Source organism: Ananas comosus, linkage group 10, assembly GCF_001540865.1.
Source record: "Ananas comosus cultivar F153 linkage group 10, ASM154086v1, whole genome shotgun sequence".
Taxonomy (NCBI): domain Eukaryota; kingdom Viridiplantae; phylum Streptophyta; class Magnoliopsida; order Poales; family Bromeliaceae; genus Ananas; species Ananas comosus.
Window position 1 is genome coordinate 8,988,121 of NC_033630.1, and position 22,099 is coordinate 9,010,219.

At 40.2% G+C, this 22,099-nt stretch overlaps 1 protein-coding gene across 2 annotated transcripts in view; it reads left to right on the top strand.

Annotated features, from left to right (window-relative positions):
• LOC109716113 (vacuolar protein sorting-associated protein 9A-like) overlaps positions 1–22,099 on the top strand; it is a 42,416-nt gene that overhangs the window by 9,338 nt on the left and 10,979 nt on the right. For both annotated transcript variants that reach the window (XM_020241434.1, XM_020241436.1), the window contains exons 2-3: positions 12,800–12,947; positions 15,961–16,131. In XM_020241434.1, the coding sequence (XP_020097023.1) occupies positions 12,800–12,947; positions 15,961–16,131 (319 nt within the window). The remainder of the gene's footprint in view (positions 1–12,799; positions 12,948–15,960; positions 16,132–22,099) is intronic.

The window sequence follows — 22,099 nt, forward strand, 5'->3', positions numbered from 1 at the left end:
AGAGAGAGAAGGACCAGTGCAGAATATAAAATATTAACAACAATCGGTCTGTGAAAGCTTAAGATAAAGATATTAGGGCTTGTTTGGTTCATCCATTTTGGGTATGGAATGGGAATCAGTTTGATCAAATCCGGTTAATTTTGTTTGGTTCGCATGAATCGGTTTGGGATTCCTATTCCGGACTGGAATGGGAATGACCCATTAGCCTTCAACTTGATTCCGGTCTTCTAGCCTGGATTGAGATTTCATTCTGGAAGCCCACTAAGTTCTCGAAGCCCATGTGACCATCTCACCCTCCTTCTCTTCACCCCTTTCTCATCAAAAAAAAAAAAAAATCTATCCTCTCTCAAAACCCTATCCCTAACCCACATCAATAAAAAATTTTAAAAATAAATTTGATATTTTTTTTGGAAAACTTACTAGAGAATAGTATTATATTTTTCATAAATTTTAAATAATATAAATTTATATTTGAGAGTAAAATTAGTATTATAGTATCCTATAATTTTTTTAGTTTATACGAACCAAACAATGAAATGTGAATAACTCATTCCAATTCCCAATCCACAAATAAACCAAACGTCTTGGGGGAGTGGGCCATTCCAATTACCATTCCAATTCATTCCCATTCCATTATCCATTCCAATTCCACCCTTGAACCAAACAAGCCCTTAGAATAATCTATTGTTTTCATATGGTATCAGAGCAGAAGGTTTTTAGAATAAGTAGTTGTTTTCATCGATCGCATTTAATTTCTTCCTATTTAAATTCAAGTTCATATGTTGGGATGATGCAGCCAAAAAAGGATTAGCTAGGATTTTAAATTTATTTTTTATTTTTCGGAATTATTATTTTTATTAATTTATTTTAGAGAATTTTTTTTTAGAATTTATTATGTGAAATGAATTTCTAAAAATTAGGGATATGGTTTAGAATTTTTTTAGATATATTTGGATTAGAAAAATATCCCTAGAACTATGGGGTTTGTTTTAGATTAGAATTAGAATTAGGATTTGAATTAGAAAAATATCCCTAGAGGGAGGTGCCTCTACGCTTCTAAGTTCTTTTCGATGATGGGACTTTCGAGTCGACGACGGCTTCGTTAGACTTGAGTAAGAATATTCGAAGTATCTGAAAATTTACATAGAGATTGAATTGTTTCTAGAAAACAATTCGATATTATTTACATAGAGATTGAAAGGACTAAATTTTCATGAAAATTTAATAAAAATCTATGCCAATGTGCTAAAGGAATGCCACTAGCAATGGGGGGCCGTGCCGACGTTGGTATGCCCCGTGCCGCTGTGCTGTGCTATTGGCATAATGCCATGACCCGTGCTAGTAACACGGTAATCCTTAGTTCATAGGTCTTTGTGATTGTCACGGCCCGAGATCCGCCACTTTGGTCGGATTCGGCGCGCCAACAGACCGTCGAATGGACAGAGTTTTTCCTGTACGTCCAAAGCGTCACTGTCATGCCCCAAACCCGAGGCGTAACAGACGCCGCATACCTGCTAAACTAGCAAATATGCAAGGCTACAGAATCAGACAGAAACTAGCAAAAAGATGATTACCAATTTTTCCACTAAATCCAAAGAATCATAAGATAGACTAAGAAATTGAATTTCAGCTAAAATCAAACGGAATTCTCTCATCTATAAAACTAAAGCTTACTACGAATCACAAGAGAGATTCGGTCTACAAAATACCATATAAGTAATAAAAGTGGGTACGAAGAAATAACGAAATAAAATAGATAATAAACGATCATAGATAATCCGAAAATACTAGATGTAAAAACAAAAGGGACTAAAATCAAAACTAGCTATGTTAAACGTTTACTCGGTCTCAGCCCCGCCCGGCAAATCAGTCTCGGTACCTGGGTAAGCAACCATACACCACATTAGTCGGATTAAGCATACAATACAAATAAATAAATGAATACAAAATTTAATTCAAGCGACTGGTCTTTAATTTGCAAAATTTAGAAAACAAGAATTTATCAAACTTAAAATTCAGATCAAATTGGAACTATAATTTTATAAAGCATTTCTCTTTAAGCAAATAACGAAATAAATATTAAGTCTTTGGCAACTAACTATATCATATAATCCGTTGGCGAGATCCAGAGGCACCCGAAGGCGCAAACAGAACAGAAGCACCCGAAGGTGCAAACAGAACAGAGGCATCCGAAAGTGCATGTACAAAACAGAGACATCCGAAGGCGCAAACAAAACAGAGGCGCGGATAGGCGCAGGCACCCGAAGGCGTAATACAAAGAAGAAACTCGCTTCTATAACAAAATACATGTCGACATGGCCAACGTTAGCATAGTAGAATACCAAGAGACATTATAATTTAAAATTATCCAGTCACTAACTTACAGAACAGATTATCAAATTTCAAAATTTTCTATTAAAAGAATCTTTCAATCATAGTTGAAACTCAATTTGCAAAAATATTTAATATACGCTTAACCCTTAATTTTTAAAATCTACAAAATAAAGATTTTCACACAATCAAAGTATTTCCTAAATTATTTTACGAAAAACTAACGGGTGTCCGGTCGCTTACCTCAAGAGCGGCTTCTAAGCTAAGAAGCTATCCAGTCAAAAATCGCATGAAAATCAATCGTCGGAACCTAAAATAGAGATATACGATTGTCTATAAGCTACTCAAAAATAATTTACAAAAATAATATATATACATTTAGAAGGCAAGCTTATACAAAAATCTGAATTCGGATAGGTTCACATAGGTCAACAATGTCGGCTACAAATGCATGCAAAAAGGTCAAGACGGAGCACGAAAGAGATTTAGAATAATAAATTCGACGAAACTCAATTAACAATCAAGAGGATGATGAGTTCGAAATATTAAAGTTTTCAAAGAAGCAAGATAACATGAATGAAGTTTTAGATAATAAACGAAGGATCTAATGCTCGAAAAGAGGGTTTTCAAATGTTGAAACATTGATGGACAATTTACAATTAGATGGGATCGAAATTAGAAACAAAAATAAGGTTCGCTCTTAGGCATTTTATCGAACATGCAAGGAGCATTACAAGAAGTATGTAGAATATGGAGAATTTGTATAACTAAATAAGATAGGGATACAAGATAAAATGATAGTTGAAATAACGCATATTTAGATCCCATCTAATTGTANTGGAGAATTTGTATAACTAAATAAGATAGGGATACAAGATAAAATGATAGTTGAAATAACGCATATTTAGATCAAAGCAAATCAGATTTTGATAGTTTTAATTCCAATTATCAAGAGATAAGTATTCAAGATCAATCATATAATAATGAACAAGAAGGTTGGATGATCTCAAGATTTAGTGAAAGAGAAAAGAGATTAAAAAAAGAACCTCTTCAAAGACGGAGACAACGATGACGAGATATCGTCAACGACGAACCAAAAATGCCGATAGAGATCAAACAAAAGGGTTGCGGCAGCAGCGACCACGGATAACGGCGACGACGGTAGGGATCGGATAGCGTCGCGCGTGCACGTGCGGAGCGGCAGAGATGTACGGACGCGGTGAAGGAGGAGAGAGAGAAAGAATCGTGCGGGAGAGGAAAGAGAGATCGGGTGAGGGTTGGTTGGGAAGAGTTAATTAAGTTAGGTACTAATTAGGTAACAAAATGCCGCCGAGTCCCTCGAAGATTGAAAATTACGAAAAGCTCCAAACTTAATAAGATAGGTGTAAGGTACCGGACTTCTAAAATCATGAAGTTATGGTGTAAATTTGGTTGGAGAACCATTTGAATGGTTCCGGTGAAGTTCGGTGAAGTTCGGGAGCAATCGGGCGTTTCGGTGCGCGTAGGCGCGAAAATGGAACCCGAAAGGCTATATTGGACCATGAGCTAAATCCGGCATTAGCGTGGATGGAAAGATGATGAAAACATACTTAAAAACATGTATGGAGAGTCTTGGTTCGATTTGAAGTGAATCGGAGGTCAAATGAGCGAAAACGAGCGAAAACGGACGAAAATGCTGAAAATTTGGCTAAGTCCTTAAGGCTGGCTGGAATGCATACGGGGACGGGTCCCTCAGCTAGGGACCGGCCTCTCAGGGACCGGTCCCTCATCCAAGGACCGGTCCCCGTAGCCCGAAAATGCCCAGTTCGGGCTGTTGCAAAAAGAGACTTGTTGGGGGGTTTTTATGCAATTGTTGCATAGGTTAAGTGTATAGAGAGGGTTAGAACACCTCTCTCTCTCTTTCCCTCACCGTTTCAACCCCAACACCATCCCTCTCTCTCTCTAAACGAAAAAGAAAAGAAGAAGAGAAAGAAGAGAAAGAAGAGAAGAAGAAGAAGATGGAGAAGATGGAGATGGAGGCTAGGAGAAAGAGCTTCCTTCCTATCATCTTCTTCCTCACCTTGGAGCAAACCTAGAGCGGTAAGCTTCTAAGGCTTTAATGGTAACTTCTTAGGGTTTGGTTTATACCCTCTAAGGATGGTTTAGATGGAATCCTAGCATGCTAAATAAGTGGGAAATACCCAATTCTTGATTCGATTTGGAGTATTTTGACGTAGTTGCAAACTAGGGCTCGAAAGAGGGTTTTTGTAAATAGATGGGTTTGATCTCATTTAGACCTCTGTAAACCTAATTGCTAGGTAAACGAACGCGTTGGCGAAGTCGGTTCGGCGATTCGTCAAGCCGTTATAAAGATATTGAAGAAACAAGCGATTTAGCTTCGTTTCCGCCTTGAGGGCCGAGGCGACGTCGTAAAATCGTGGAAATGGATTTGGAGCACCGTTGCACATAACCGAAGACTTATAATTTTTGAGGCTGTGAAGCGGAGCACGGTTGAGGCGCAGTTGTAATATCAGGCCGTGCTAGATACGGGTGCCGCGGGAGGCCGATTGCAAGTGTCGACAAGCAATTGGAACGCGAGTTAAGGTGGGTTGTGCTTACCGAAGCGACTAGGTCGCCTTTATGTCTAAGAAAGTTAAAATGCTAAGTTGATGCATGTAGCTAATGCTAGATAATGCATGTGGATAATGTAATGCAAATGCTAAGTAGATGCATATAAAATGATATGTGAGATTATAAATGCATGATTAGCATTGTGAGATTATAAAGGGTATGATTAGCATTGAGAAATTATATATGCATGTGAACTTGGTTGATAACTCTAGATTGAGTAGAGAACATGACATTGGAAATAGGAACGTGAAAACTATAGAATACTCGATGGGACAACTAGGGTGTCGAATAGATCGAGTGGCATCTAACCTAGTGTTAGTAAACATAGGTTAAACAGGAATGACATCGAACCTAGTGTTGATAAACATAGGTCGGACATAGTGATGTTGAACCTAGTGTCAATGAACATAGGTTGAACTAGTAAGCTAGAGTTTTGTAACCTAGAGTGGCTTTGAACCTAGGTTGTTGAGTATAGTGGTAGCAGCCACTAGGATGTTCTAGGTCGACAGCATAGGGTTGGTTATGGACCCTCGACCTGTGGAAGTGGATTCCGGAATCCTAGGATTTGTGATGATGACCTTGGTATCAAGGCTAGGACGTGTGCGGCGACTTCGTCGCCGAGATTGATACCAAGGATGGATTGGGGGTGAATGTGCAGAGATCACCGCCCGCGGCTTGAACCATTGTCGTGGCGTGTGCGACGATTTCGCCGCCTGATGGTTAAGCCAGTTTGTGGATTATGCTGCCAGATCGACTTGAGCCATTGTTGGGTGAGGTGCGATTCGTTCGCCGCCAGATGGCCAAGTCAAGGGACTTGAACCAGTGTTCGGCGTGTGCGAGGACTTCGTCGCCAGCTGGTTAAGTCTTAGAGGGCGACCAGTGCGTGGACTATCCGCGGATGATTGACTCGAGGCCGAGTCGGGTGGTTAGCTTGATTAGGTTAATGGAAACCTTATAAGCTAGTGATAAAGGTAAGAGCTAAGGTAATAGAGACCTTAGAAGCAAGTCGAGCTTGAGTGTGGTGAACTAAGGTAGTAGAAATCTTAGAGTCAAATAACATGAGCTAAAACTAGCTGAGTTGAATGTAGAATCAATAGATCTACTGAATCAATAGATCTACTGAATGGTTGCTTAATTGCATAGAACTGCATAATATTCATATTGCATATTGTGAGGCATGTTATCTGTTAGTTGCATAGTAACACTATGATATATATCTATAGATGTTTTTTGGACTAACATGATTGCAGTGCCTCCATGGACCTTTTGGTCGAGCTTTTCCCTTGGGTGGCCGTACCCACTGGAAACCATGGAGTTGGTTTTCACCCCACGCTGTTTTGGAGTGTTACAGGTTCACACGTGAGCGGTGCGGCGGCGCGAGGAAAGGGCATACCTAGATAGCGCCCTACCCAGAGACCAGAGCTAGCAGTACCCCGTCGACATAGCTTAGAGGTATGGGGAATGAAAAGAACACAATGTATCAAATTGTAATAAGTAAACGATGTAATAACTTAGATTGTATTTGGAGGAATCAAATGAAAACTGTGATGTAAAAATGTATGAATGTGAATGCATGTAATAANCAATGAGAACTGTGATGTAAAAATGTATGAATGTGAATGCATGTAATAACATAGGATGTGTTATGTTGTTGATACCTTCCTTATGCAATCTGTTTGTTGAGTACTGTTCCTGGTTGGAACCTTTGTATTGTATTGATTGCGATGTCTTGAATGTACAGGGGAGACTCTATCCGTAGTACAGGGAAAACCCTGTCCATTCAGCGCTGTTGGCGCTGCGACCTCGGCTAAATAGGCGGGTGGTCGCGGGTCGCGACAATAGGAGTCAAAACAAGAGGTTTAAAAGTATGGGGTGTTACAGTCACAATCATTCAGCTCAAGAGGTTCCAAACAGAAACAGAATGCATATATAGATTGTATAAGGAAGGCATTAGAAACATAAATACTATGCTATTACAAGCATTCAGTTTACATTTACTGTAACGAAGTGAATCCTCGAAACTCGAGGATTAGACTTCGTTTAGAATCGACTAATGGTCGAGTGCGTAAGCTTCGGAAAGTCCGAAGGTGATCTTAATGCATAAAGTGCATTAAAGAGAGGTCCGCGAGAGCACCAGTGCAAAACTTGCACTGGAGCAGAAATGCTCTCGGGGACCGGTCCCTGGCAGGAAGGGACCGGTCCCATCAAGCTGGGTTGCGGAGGTCTCTAATGAGACCGGTCTCTAGTGGGCAGGGACCGGTTCCCGAACGTTGGCCCGGCGAGACTTAGCCAAATTTGGCTAAGTCCCGAGAATGCAGCTCTCGGGAACCGGTCTCTCGGACAAGGACCGGTCTCCCGGGGACCGGTCTCTNTGAATAAGATCGATGAACAGGTACATAGCTTTACCTTTGACATGACGACAGGTTAGTTGCTTACCAATTCATTGGACATGCATTCATATATCTATGATTGGGCATAGTAGTGTAGCTTTACTTTCCCGTCCTTACAGTTTTGCCTATTATCTATATATATCGGTATATCTACTTGTGCCCGCTTGGACCTAGTGGGGAGATCGGCGGAGTCGGCGGCCGAACCCACTGGGAACTAAGGAAGTTAGTTCTCACCCCCCCATTTTACCACAGGTTCTATTTCGGGCGTCCCTGGCGAGCGTGAGGATCGCGGTAAGGGCCCGGCGCTCTAGTCACATTAGCTACCTCCCTTTTTTTATTAGCTGTCACCGTTTTATATTTGAGAGTAGATGATGTATAGGGTGAGGTTCGAGTGATTGTACTTATACTTTTGAAAGAATGTAAAAGATGGAATTACATGCATATATATTATGTCGAATGAATGTAATAGATAGCCTCTTCTCTCTTTATGTACTTGTATATGTTTCTATACTTGTATCTTGCTCTTGTTTGTCGCACTGGTGGTGCTTCTTGATCGTGTATTTATGAATTGAATTCCTGGGTAAATTCTTATACATGATCTGTTGGTTGCCTTGGGCGGACAGGGGAGGTCCTGTCCGTTCGGCGTCTGTTCGACGCGCCCGGGCCGGACCAAATTGGTAGCGGTCTCGGGGCGTGACATTACATTCTCCCAAATACAATCAAACTTTAACACAATTTTGTCTTAATTCTTTTCTTCTCTACCCCACTAAGCTATGCTGACTCGGGGTACATCTATCTCTGCTCTCAAGTGGTAGGACGCTATCTACCGAGCTACGCCCTTGCCTCGCGCCGCACGTGTGGACCTAAAAAACATGAGGGTGAGAACTATAAACATAGTTTTCAATGGGTACGACAACCTAAGGGAAAAGCTCGACCCACCAGGTCCAAAGGAGGCAATATAAGCAAGTTAGTCCAATATATATAAATATATCACTGTAAGCAACTAACAAATATCATGGTTATGCCTCAACTAAATGCAATATGAAATTTATGCAAGTAGATCTACCATTTCTATTTTCTATTTGACAATTCATTTCTAAGGTTCTTTACCTTATCCAAGCTGTAATATACCGAATTTTTAATATAAAAGTGTAAATAAAAATAGTGTAAGATACTATTTTTATTGGACTTAGAGCAGTAAAATATAAGTCGGAAATGACTTATGCTGAAATTGGAATGGAAACAGAAGATTTAGAATTTTCTGTAAGAAACGGGACTGATATTTTAGCAGAAAATTCAGTGTCAGAAAATTATGAAAATTGGAGAATATGTTGGAATTATTTTTATGAGGCTAGATTTAAAGTTTCATGTCATTTTGACACTCGGAAAGTGAAAAATAAAATCTAACTGCTATCTGCTAGAGATTCTAGTTGGTAGAGCTTTCGGTGACCAAAAAATGGTCCAAACTGAAAAGTTAAGATATTTTTCTCCTTATTAATTTTAATCGAGCCTGACTGTCAAATTTGAGAGCAAACGGACATTCAGAAGGACTTCGGCGAAAAGTATCAGATTCTGAACTGGGAACAGATTTAATTAAGGATATTGTGAGGGGTTTATATGCAATTGTTTAATCTTATCCTTTAAATCCAGCCCTCCACCAGCCTTCCCTGTGTACAGGGTGGTCTTTTCCTCCTCATTGTCTCTTTCACTCTCTCTCTCTCTCTAGAACCTATGGTAGGTGGGTTTAATGGAGAACTTGATGAAGTAGTGTTGCGGGCTGCGAGGAAGCCTTTTGAGCAGTGAAACCAGCTAGGGAGCTTCCGAATTGAGGTAAGGTGGCTGTAATCTTTGGTTTGGGTTAGGTTATTGGCTCTAAAAAGGATCTAAGCTATATATCCTTAGAGTTAAGGATCGATCATACTTGCAATGAGTTCCGTGCTCGAGGGCGGTAGCTCCACCTCGAGCGATGCGCTCCGGAGTTTTGCATCACGAGTTGGAGTCAACCCGAGAACGGTCTTAACGGGAGGCAGCTGAGGGCCCGCGATGATGGACTTAATGTGGGCAAGTTAATGTGGCGAAACCCCCGGGTTAGCCGTGAGATTAAAGAACAAAGAACAAAGATTAAAGAATAAAGAGTAAAGAACAAAAAACAAAGATTAAAGAATAAAGAGTAAGGAACAAAGAACTTGCATACTTGCATGATTTACGTTAAGCATATTCCTTGCTTTATTGTTCAGGCATATTAGCATCATGATTATAGTTGGTTACTATTCTGCTTGTCCTTTCTATTATGCCTGAGTTAGTCCTAGTGGGAAAGTCGGTGAGATTGGGGCCGAACTCACTGGAAACTTTGTTGTAGTTCTCACCCCACCATTTCCACAGAGCCGGGACCGAGTGAGCCGGCGAGCGACCGTTGTAAAGGTATCGCACCATAGTCAGAGGCCACCAGAGTTTGGTTATTTCACATTTTGTTAGTAGCTACCCTATTGTCATCTTTTGTACTTGAAGATGTTTAAAGTAAAGAAAAAGAATGTAAAGTTTTATTTTGAGGCAATGTGATGTAAAAAGAAATGATGCAAGTGATGTAATGAAATGTAAAGAATCATGAATATGAAGGTTAAATGCAATGTATGTGATCAAAAGTTGAATCATAGTACTGGTGAAGATGTTTAGTTTCCTTTCTTTTACTCATGGCTATTGCTTACCCTCGTGTAAGCCATATTTGTATATTTCCGCTAGTGCTTTTCTCTACTTGAAAATGTACAGGTGATGAGCCTTGGGCGGACAGGGGAAACTCTGTCCGTTCGGCGTCTGTTTGACGTGCCGGGCCGGCCCAAATTGGTATCGGTTTCGGGGCGTGACACATACTCACTAGTCTGTTTTCGCTTGTCGGTGGTCGCTCTACCGAAGCACGAGTCTCCAGAGTACTTCACTAGGGGCAGACGTAGTTGTCCCGCAGACGGTCTCGGTGTGCGAGTGTAGCTTCTCCCCACCTATGAGATTGAGAGTGAATCGAGGGTTTAACCTACGGGTTAGCCAAGTAGATTGGGTAATAAACATGAATGGCATAGTAGAATTGCATTATTATCTCGAGTAGACAGTGTATGTTGTAGATTGCATTGCTATGTACTTCTATATACTCATGACCTGATACTAGCATGATAGTAGTTGTTGCATGCATCGTTATCATTGGTGGCATGATAGAGTAGTTGCATTTCATTTCTCTATATATCTATCTATCTCTCTATCTGTGCCAGCTTAGACTAGTGGGTAAATCGGCGGAGTCGGCGGCCGAACCCACTGGGAACTATATTTATATAGTTCTCACCCCGTGTGTTTTTGGGGGACAGGTACACACAGGGGCGAGCCGCGCGAGGATCGCGACAAGGGCATAGCGCCCTAAGTGAGTAGTTAGTAGCTTTCCTTTTTGCATATAGAATACCCTCGTGTACTAGAAGATGTATATTTTGGATAGGCAGTGGAGAGCTATGATGTATTTTGGGAAAAACATGTATTTACATTTTGAAAGATGAAAATGTAATGTAACCAAATGATGTAACTATTGAATGGTTGTAATAGCTAGATATTTCTCTCTTTATACACTTGTACATTTACTCGTGGTTCTTGCTCTTAGTTGTAGAGCACTTGTGTGCATCGTATTGATCATGTATATTATTTAAGCATTTCCTGGGCGCTTAATTGTACTTGATCTAGTTGTTTAGCCTTGGGCGGACAGGGGAGGTCCTGTCTGTTCAGCGTTCGTCCGCCGCGCCCGGACCGGACCAAATTGCTTGTAGACACTTTGATATGGAAGCGACCTAGTCACTTCGGTGAAGCACAACCTACCTCACAAAACTTTCTAAATTGCTTGTAGACACTTGCAATTAGGCCAACCTCTTGGATCTCCAAGCTTGCTCCCAAGCTTTTCTTGCCCTATGGCCTATACAAGAGATCCATTCGTTACCACTTTCGAACCATTAAATAATTTTTTTTCTTGAAATCAAGTGGCCACACATGATTTCCTAAACCTCAATTAGGGTTTTAAAGGGTTAAAATATTTTTAGAACTCTCCACAAGCAAACTCCTCTTTCAACCTAGGGTTTTTCCAAAACTAGAGGAGAAACCCAAATCTCAAGTTAAATCCTACTATTTATGGTCTAGATTTAACTAGGATTTACCAAAATCCTAAATCCAAGGATTAACTCAAAACCCTAACCTTACATTCCAAAACTCACCTCGAGTCGGAAGCGCTCCGAGCCACCAAGCGCCTAAGAGCTCGATTCACTGCTCCTCCGAGCTTCCCGAGTTCGATCTCCACCAAGATCTCCAAATCGGAGAGGAGGAAGAAGAGAGAGAGAGATGAGCTCCTCTCTTTCTCTCAATACGCATGTGTGTGTGTGTGTGTGTGTGTGTGTGTGTGTGTTCTGGAGAGAAGGGGATGGGGACCCCTTTATATAAGCCCCCAATTAAATTACCAAATTACCTTTCAAAATCAGTATTTTGCAGGGCAGAGTACCGGTACTCGGGTTGGCGTACCAGTACTCAGGCATCCAGTACCAGTACTCGATTTTCGGTACCTCAAAACCCGAACGTTAGATTTCCAATTTTTCTACTGTGTATCGGTATTCAATTTCCAGTACCGGTACCCAATACAAATCCAGTATCGGTACTCAGGTTTGATTCCTCAAAACCCGAGAGTTCGAATTCCTCATTTTGTATTGCGTACCGGTACTCAGATTCCAGTAATAGTACTCAATACAAATTCTACAACTTACGCAGATTTCAGCTTTTGGATCGTTTTCGTGCCCGATTTGCGCCTAAAATACTCAAATGCTCCCCAATCTTCACCAGAACTACTTAATTAATAGCTTTTTAAGCTAGTTTACACCAAAACTTCATAATTGTACAAGTTCGGTATGTTACAGTGATATTGCACTTTCAATGGTTTACATTTTGAATTTACAGCCTTTATGCTTCAAATTTTAAATGCTCGTCGTTTGTGGATCCCCATTGTGTATCTGTACTGCTATACGATGCATTCATTGTGTGAAACTATGTATACATCATGATGTAACATCAAATGTCATTCGCTTTAGACTTTTCATAAGTTTCCTGGATAAATTAATACTCTCTGATTTGCTTGACTGTTGTTCTACAATTTTTCGATTTATTTTAGTTGGAAAGCTAGTTCACATTTTTAACCTGATTATAACCTAATCATACTCAGTCTGCTCTATTCTACCTGTCAATTACTGTAATAGCTGGGTGTCTTCTTACCCTTATGAGTCATGAGGCTGAGTAGCTGAGTGTGAATAGCAAGTCTGAGTTTTTGAGTTCTCTGCTAGTAAGTCTATGCTTGTTTTGAGGGTTTTCATTGTTTATTGTGCAGGAATGCTCTGTTCTTGTATTCATGCTCTACTTCTAATATATGCCGATATCATTTAAGTTGGATTTATTTGACTTGACAGCTTCATTGTGACCTTCTCAAATAAAGCTCCTGACCTAGAGAAAGATAGCGACGCTGTGCAAGAGTTTCTTGCTGACATGGAAGATGCTTTTCGGGCCCATAAGCTTTGGGCCGGTAGTTCAGAAGAAGAGTTGGAAAGTGCTGGTGAGGTACGATAGATATTCCATTTTGATTACTTGAAGTATGATAGTAATTGTAAATGCTGGCAATACAAGAGAGAAAGAATGACATACTAGACAGTCTAAAGCTAGAAGGCTAAGAATTTTGGTGTCATATATATGAAATGGGGGGACATTTTCTAAAGTTGATTTATCCTATCAAAGAATTTTCTGTTCTTCCTACACCTTTTTTATAAAAAAGGCCTTCGATTGTTGGGAAGCTTGTTCTATTGCGTCCCAAGCGTCATGATCAGATTGGCAGAAACAACTTCTTTCTGGGGTTAAGTACATATGGTTCTTCTCAGACCCCTGGTGGGGGTACCTTATGCACCAGCTTCCGCTCTAACAACTAACTGAATTCTTGTTGTTGGGAAAAGCATGATGGTTCATGGACATAAGAATTTACCATTATATCTTCTTGCAAGTAACAGAATAGGAAGAAAAAAATTAAACCCAGTAAGTGTAGTCTTAGTATGGCTTCTATTCTAGAAAAATCTTTATATCCTACTTATCTTTTCTGTAGCAAATGGTACCAAAGAAGTTCTATCATTTATATAAATTGCATCAGCATATTGGCTTCCTATTAGTTGCTGTAGGTCTTTAATCTTCCCATTTTTAACAGCACATGATGATCTAGCTCACTAGCTGTAAATGTCCATAAATGCATAAAGCAAGAATGGATTCATTGATTGATTAGTTTTCTAATATAACATTTGCAATCAGAGAAGTTTTATTCAGTTGTATGAACTATATCAATTTCTGGTTTTTCTACTTGATTCTCTGGCTTTTTTTCTTATTTTTTATTATTTTTTTTAAGAACTATTAGTTGATCAGCTATAGTGCCATACATCCAATGGCACTTGAATACACATAGCAGAAGATCCATTGCTGGATTGTTGTTTATAGTATGAGTCAATCACTTATTTATTTCTTAGCATGGTTATGTTAATAATTGAAGACAACTGTGAAAAAACAAAGGATACTTGTCATTATTAGCTAGCTTGCAATGAAACCTTAACTAGATGTTAAAAGACATCTTTTTTTAAAAAAAAAAAACCCTAAAGGAAGTTACTATGAAGTTTTTGTTTTTCATGGCCAAACAAAACCTGACAGATGAATAGACTGCAAGCACTCCACCATCCACCCATACACTGCATTATATAGAATTTGTGTTTGTCAAAGAAGAAACGCAACAATGTTAAACAAGGCCTAAGTTAAGTGACACGGATCAAATCTCCCTTTACAACTGTCTTCTATTACTCTTGTTAAAAATTCAGCAAATATTTGAATCTCAATACTGCATTTTAAGTTTCGCAAGGCACAAACATATCTGGTTGTACTATGAAGGACGACAACCTGTCTCTGTGTATACTATAATTCAGATGCTTTATGTATCTATTGAAATGTTTATGGGTGATTGCCATCTCGCACTAAGCACTTCTTACCTACAAGTATAAATATGTTGTCCCTGGTATCACTTTTACCATTTTAAACAAGTTTAGTGTGGCTTAGAGGTTGAAAGTCATTTTGCTTGTTGGTTATAAAATTACCTTGCAAGCATGAGCTCACATAAATTCTGTTGGACGTTAGTTATTGTTTTGAGCTAGTTACCTTGCAAGCATGAGCTCACATAAATTCTGTTGGACGTTAGTTATTGTTTTGAGCGAGTGGCGATACTTTAACTATGATGACCTCCTCTGTCAAGCCTATTGAAGAGTGACAAAATCCATTGTCATTCGTTTGTATTGGAGGTTATCATACTTCAGTCTGCTTTCAGTAGCGCCATAGTTGTAAGTCTCTATACTTCTATTCTAACACTCCTCATTCCTTTGTTTTTATCCGTAGGGACAATTTGTGTGGTGGCAATTACATGATTTATCGTTGAAAGTCCCAAGGTTTTAAGTGTCCGTCGGCACGGGCCGTATCCACCTTGCCGTACCATGCCAATAAGATACCGGCACGATACAGACCCCGTGTCGATGGCACAGCTCAAAACCCTCTATTCTATAAATTAGTAAGTAATTTTCTCAATAAAGTTCAAAAGATATGATAAAAAGACATAATAAATAGTTAGAATATTTTGTTGCTAAAGAAAATAAATATTTCATGCTATTATGTGTCGGCACACAAGAAAATTTTTTTGACCGGCATGCATCGGCACGACTTGGCACGCACCGTGCCATACCGTGCCGGTAAGTTTCCGGCATGACCCCATGCCACGGCACTTAAATCCTTGATTGAAACAAATGCGCTTTCTATAGTGTATTTTTAGAGTGTCAACCTATTTGTATACCATATATTTGGATTTCCTTGTTCTAATAACTGTGGCAGTTGCATCTCTGTGTTGCATGTGAGCATAGCATATGCACAGTGTTGTATTTATCCTGAATCAAAGGAACTCTAAGCTTCTAACAGTAGAGCAAGTGTTTTCATTGAATATTTTTTATAACTAATCCTATCAATTTTTATAATTATAAAATAGTTTTCTTAAAAAAATAATTATAAAAATGGACCTTTAAATGCGGTGAATCATTCACCGCATTCATAACTTTTATTTAGCAGTAGAAAAATAATAAAAGCGGTGAACCATTCACCGCTTTTACCATCGTAGAATTATAATAAAAAGGAAGAAAAAGAAAGAAAGCGGTGAATGGTTCACCGCTTTTAAAAGCGGTGAATCATTCACCGCTTTTATAAGACTATATCTACAAATAAAATTTTAACAGATTTATTTTTAAAATAAAATTTTAGAAGAGGACTATTGAACTAAAAACCCCGTTTTCAGTCCTAGCATCTTTTTACAAAGCTCCTACCACCTAAAAAGAGGAAGATATTGGCAAGGATTGTTGTTCTTGTAAAATTTATCAACTCAAGATATGCTAATCTTTACACGTTATTTCTATCATTACCTCCATGATGAGTATCCCTGCTTTTATGCTGTCTTGCTCTGTGTTCATCTCTGTATGCTTCCCTGTTGTAATGTGAAGACTGTTTCTGCTTACAGGGTCTTGAGAAATATGTCATGACGAAACTATTTAATCGGGTCTTTGCGTCAGTTCCAGAAGATGTGAACAGCGATGAACAACTTTTTGAGAAAATGGCTTTACTCCAACAATTTGTGCGACCAGAAAATTTGGAGATCAAACCAGCGTTTCATAATGAAACATCTTGGTTGGTGAGTACAATAGGAGACTTGCTAATATTTGACATGTCAATGATAACATTAGAGTTATATGATCATATGATCCGATGGTCCTCTTTTCTTTAGATAAGACAATGAAGTATTTGACCTTTTGACATGAATTACCTGAAGTACCCACTGTTCTATTACCAAATTTTAAGTTTAAAAGAATGAATTAATTTTTTTTCCCTCCAGTACAGCATAGTAGCTTTTCTTCCTCAATCTCTCATTGGAGTAACTCGCGGAGAAGTTCATTAATATGGTCTGCAAAAGGGATTTATCTTTTTATTAAATATATATTAAATATATATGCACTTCTTCCTTTGTTAGCTAGTGTCTATCTAGAGGTAAGTCAAATGGAAATAACTCTGGCAATCATGACTTTTTGAGGTATTGTTGGTCTTGTGCACTTCTCACATGACAATCAAATTATTACCCTAGTTTTTGAAAGCATAACTAGCCTTTGCTTTGGACAGTTTGTGTGTCATGCCCCCACCCACAACCGAAGCCTACCTCAAGCACGTGCACAGACTCGCCGTGTGTACAAGATTGCCGCCCGCACACACGTAGGTCAACAACCAACCAAATTTTGTCACTATTATACATCACAATATAGTAGATGAAATACAAGTTGATGGGTGCCAACAACATAAACAACTAACAACTAAACTTAAACATCATACATTTAACATCTATACATCAACCTCAAAATGGATACATCTCTAGTACATGTTCATCTTTCAAGTTAAATATATAAACTTGGCTAAGATTAAATAAATCATCATCTGACAACATAAATCTCCAAAACATATGAAGAGGGACAACCTCTACTTGTTCCAACATAGGTAGGACGACACTAGCTATCAGATGACTCCCTTTCCATGGTCCTGGGCTTCCCTACCTGACAAAGGCTCTAAAATAGAAAAACAAGAAAGACAGGTAGTGAAAACTATGAAATATAGTTTCCAATAGGTATCGCCGCTGAGAGGGGCAGACTATACTACTAGGTTAGTTGAGGCATGAGTAGTAATAGTAGTGATTGGAATAGTGGCAACTATGCTAAAGGAAGCATGATAAAAGTAATACTACTATTGTAAGGAAGTGAATTCTCGAAATCCGAAGATGGTACTTCATCCAGGATCGACTAACTGTCGAGAAAATACCCTTTGTGGGAGTTGAAAATGTCCAAAACACAAAAAGTGCTTTGGAGTTGAGTCCGCGAGAGCAAATAGGCAGATTTTTGCTCTCGGGGACCGGTCCCTGGAAGGGAGGACCGGTCCCCGTAGTTGATGGTCGCGGGGGAGGTCGATGCGACCGGTCCCTGGCTGAGGGGACCGGTCCCCGTGTGCGACACCCGCGAGAGGAAGCCAAAATTTGGCTAAGTCCTGAAAGTTCCCCGTTCGGGAACCAGTCTCTCAGGAAAGACCTGTCTCCCACGGACCGGTCCTTCGGGTGAGGACCAGTTCCCGTGTGCGAAAAGTCCCCAGCCTGCAGGGAGGGCTCTCGGGGACTGGTCTCCCCGACCAGGGACCGGTCCCTCTGGGCGAAAACAGCCCAATGACAGCTGTGTGAGAGATAAAAAGTTGAGGGGTCTAAATGCAAAATGGCCTTTATTAGAGAGGGCTGAGCCCCCTCTCTCCCTCACACTCTCATATCCCCTCTCCATCTCTCTCTCATTTCTCTCTTGCTCTCTCTCTCTCTAGAAAAGAAAGGAGAAGAAGAAGAACAAGAAGGAGAGGAAGGAAAAGAAGGAGAAGAACAAGGAGGAGAAAAAGGAGATCAAGAGGAAGGCCTTGGACACCTTCATCTCCCTCTACTCTTCTCTTTGGTGTAGCACAAGAGGTAAGCTCTTGAACCCTAGCTTCTAGAATTTGGGGTTTTGGGTTTTTATGCTTTGGAATGGGTCAAATGGACCCTAAGCATGCTTCTAAATAGATCAATCCTAAGAATCTAGGGATTTATTGGATGGTTTGCTATGGGTGCAAACCTAGGGCTCCAAAATGGGGTTTTTGTGAAAGTATGAGATTGATCTCATTTGAAGCCTTGGAAACTCTATTGTTAGGTCACAAAACGTGGGGGCGAAGTCGATTTTGGCATTCGGCGAGCCGGCGTGAAGTTCTCGGCAAAATAGGGCCGGGTTAGCATTGATTTGGGCAAGGAAGGCTAATGCCTTTTCGTAAAGTTTGCCGAGAAGGATCTCCAAAGCCTCTACATCGATTAAAGGTGGGGGGTGCCATCCCGAAGCTTTCGAACTCCTTTCTATGTCTTAGATTGCATTTAATCTCATCTCTTACATGTTGCATTGTAGGATTGCATAGTAGCTCCCTTCCTTATGCTTTCTAAATGATAACCTAGTGTACTTGGAACGCTTGGTGACTTAGATAGGTGAAGATTGGGTCGGAACATGGATCCTATGATGCGAGAGAAAAGAGATGAACCCGATGGGGGTGTTGATGACATAGAAAGTAGTGTTAATGTCAAAGAACAAATGAGTGGCATCCAAATGTTAAATGATGACAAGTGGCATTAATGTAGTGTAAATAACACTAGAGGTTTGAGAACCTAGGAATAGGTGGATCCCTTAGAAAATGCCTTGTGGACAAGAACTTAGTAAACCTAAGTAACCTCACATGGAGAGGTCGTCGGTGAGTCGATTGAGACATTGACCCTAGTTGAGACGTCGTAAAATCCTGAAAACGGATTTGAAGCACCGTAACAGCAAAACGAAGACCCTTTTTCCATGGGGCTGCGAAGCGATGCGCGGTTGGTGCGCAACTACAAGTTCCGACGGAACCAGGCGCTTGATGCCGCGGGAGGCCGATTGCAAGTGTCGACAAGCAATCGGAACGCGTGTTAAGGTGGGTTGTGCTTACCGAAGCATAGGTCGCCTTTATTGTCTAGCAGTTAAGAAGTTTTGTGTTGATGCATATAGTGTTGATAAGGCGTGATAATGGATTGTAATGCAGTGATAATTATGCATTGTTAATGTAAATGCTAATAGAAATCCATAGTGAGCAATTTACATTAATACTAGTAAGCATATAATAAATGTAAGCATGATAATAATGATATGTAAATGCTAAAGTAGATGCCATATAAAAGGTTATTATGCATGTAAACTCGAAGAAAGCATGTAAGCATAATGCAGTCACGAATGAAATGAATGTTGATAGACATAAGTAAAAAGCTAATAGATGAAATAAATGATTGTGAGATTTATTGCGATGAATAGCTTGTGAGATTATATATGCATGTGAACTTGTGATACTCAAATTGCCGTCAGAGAACATGACATTGGAATAGAAACGTGAAAACCATAGAATACCGATGGAAATAGGTCTGTCAAATAGATCGAGTGGCATCTAACCTAGTGTTGAGTAAACATAGGTTAAACAGGAATCATATCGCAACTAGTGTTAATAAACATAGGTGGACATAGTGATGTTGAACCTATTGTTAGTGAACATAGGTTGAACTAGTAAACCTAGAGTTTTATAACCTAGTTGTGGTATAGTAAACTAGAGTGGCAATTTGAATCTAGGTTTTTGAGTATAGTGGTAGCAACCACTAGGATTTCTAGTCGACAACATAGGGTTGGTATGCATCGACCTGTGGAAGTGGATTCGCAGAATCCCAGAACTTGTGCTATGCTAACCTTGGTATCAAGGCTAGGGCGTGTGCGGACGATTTCGCCACCGAGGTTGATACCAAGGATGGATTGGGTGAGGTGCAGAGATCACGCCGGGGCTTGACCATTGTCGTGGCGTGTGCGACGATTTCGCCGCCGATGGTTAAGCCATTTGTGGATTATGCCGCCAGATCGACTTGGCTATTGTGTGGGTGAGGTGCGATTCGTTCGCCGCCAGATGGCCAAGTCAAGGGACTTGAACTAGTGTTCGGGTGTGCGACGATTTCGCCGCCAGCTGTTAAGTCACCGAGGGCGGCCAGTGGCGGGACTATCGCGGATGTTGACTCGAGGCCGAGCGGGTGGTTAGCTTGATTAGTAATAGAAACCTAAAGGTAAAGGCTGAGGTAATAGAAACCTTAGAGTAATGTGAATTTGAGTTGTGAACTGAGGTAATAGAAACCTTAGATAAAGAAATATGAGCTAAGTACCTAAGTAAAAGGTAGAATCAAATGATCTTAGATGGTCATAGAGTTGCATGACTTGCATATTGCATATGTTAGGCCTAACATGTATTTCAATTGAATATTTTGCATTGTATATTGTTGAAATAACATGTTGCATGGGCTACTTAAACCTTTTGGTCGAGCTTTTCCTTGGGTGGCCGTACCCACTGGAACATGGAGTTGGTTCTCACCCACGTTGTTTTGGGGTGTTTACAGGTTGTACGAGTGCGGGCCGGGCGGCGCGAGCGAGGCAGTAGTCGTAGATAGGCCTACCCAGAGACCAGAGCTAGCAGTACCCCGTCGACATAGCTTAGGGGTTAAGGAATGAAAGGAACATAATGTATCAAATTTGTAATGAGTAATTTGTAATAACTAGATTGCATTTGGATGAAAAGGAATGTAAAAAGAATTGTAATGTAAAAATATGTGAATGTGAATGTATGTAATAATATAGGATGTGTTATGTTGTTGATACCTTCCTTATGCAATCTGTTTGTTGAATACTGTTCCTGGTTGGAACCTTCGTATTGTATTGATTGCGTTGCCTTGAATGTACAGGGGAGACTCTGTCCGCAGTACAGGGGAAACCCTGTCCATTCGGCGCTGTCGGCGGCGCCGCGAACCTGACCAAAGAGGCGGGGGTCGCGGGTCGTGACAACTTCGGTCAATTTGACTGAAGTTCAGTATAACGCACTGGGAATTCAGTACACTATATTAACGGAGGGAGTCTGTCACACCCCAATAATCTCACATCGGATAGGAATGAGGATGTGATTAGGTATATATGAGACTTAGACACTAATAATAATAACTAGGCTTAAACATTTTGGGCTGGTGTTTGGGCCTAACGAGTTATTGTTGCTAGTGGGCTGGGTCATTACATCTCTTCGATCTTTGAACCAAGGGTTTGGGCTTAGTCTCCAACCCTAAGGAGAATTTTCCAAGTCATCAAAATCTTCAAAAATCCTTATATTAAAGTTCTCTAAAAATCATATGAAAATAGGGAGAAATTACCTAAATTGGTAATTTCTTCTTGTAACCTCAATTAGAGTTGTTGGGGCTTCTAATCCAACCTACATGAAGGTTTCTAACCTATTAATTTCAGCTAAAAGCCCTCAAATTGGAGAACCCCAATTTAAACCCTAATTTGTCATGTACTATCAAATCCCTAAAATACCCAAAAATCTTCAAATTAGCGGCTCAAATCAAGTGAACTAACCTCTAAAACAAGATTAATCCACATTCAAGATGAAGAGGTTGTTGATTGGAAGCTCCAAAGCCATACCTCTTCATAATTCCTAGCTCCAACTCCAAGCTTGTGGGAGGTTGAAGCACCTTGAGGAAGGAAATAGAGAAGAAGAAAACTAGATGAAGAGGTTGATGAATGGAAGCTCCAAGCCATACCTCTTCTCAATTCCTAGCTCCAACTCCAAGCTTGTGGGAGGCTCAAGCTCCTTGAGGAAGGAAATAGAGAAGGAGAAAAAAGATTAATGGAGAAAGAGTGAAGAAGAGAGGTAGAAGATTGAAAAAGATGGAGAAGAGGAAGAAAAACTTAGCCAATTCTCTTGACAAGAAGAGAAATGAGGGCGAAAGAGAGTTTGGAGGGTATTTATAGATGTAACAATATCCAACTAGGTCCCCCGAACTTGAGAAATTGCCATGAGCAACTTCAGCCTTTATGCTAGGTTTCGGGTTGCCGAAAATCCCAGGTGACCCCTCCTAGGCTTTTTGGGTTGAGCGTCCGAATGTTGATCTGCGCATTCGCCGAACTGTTCGGACATCCGCAGGGCAATTTGGGTACCTGAATAATTAACCATCTGAGTTATCTTCC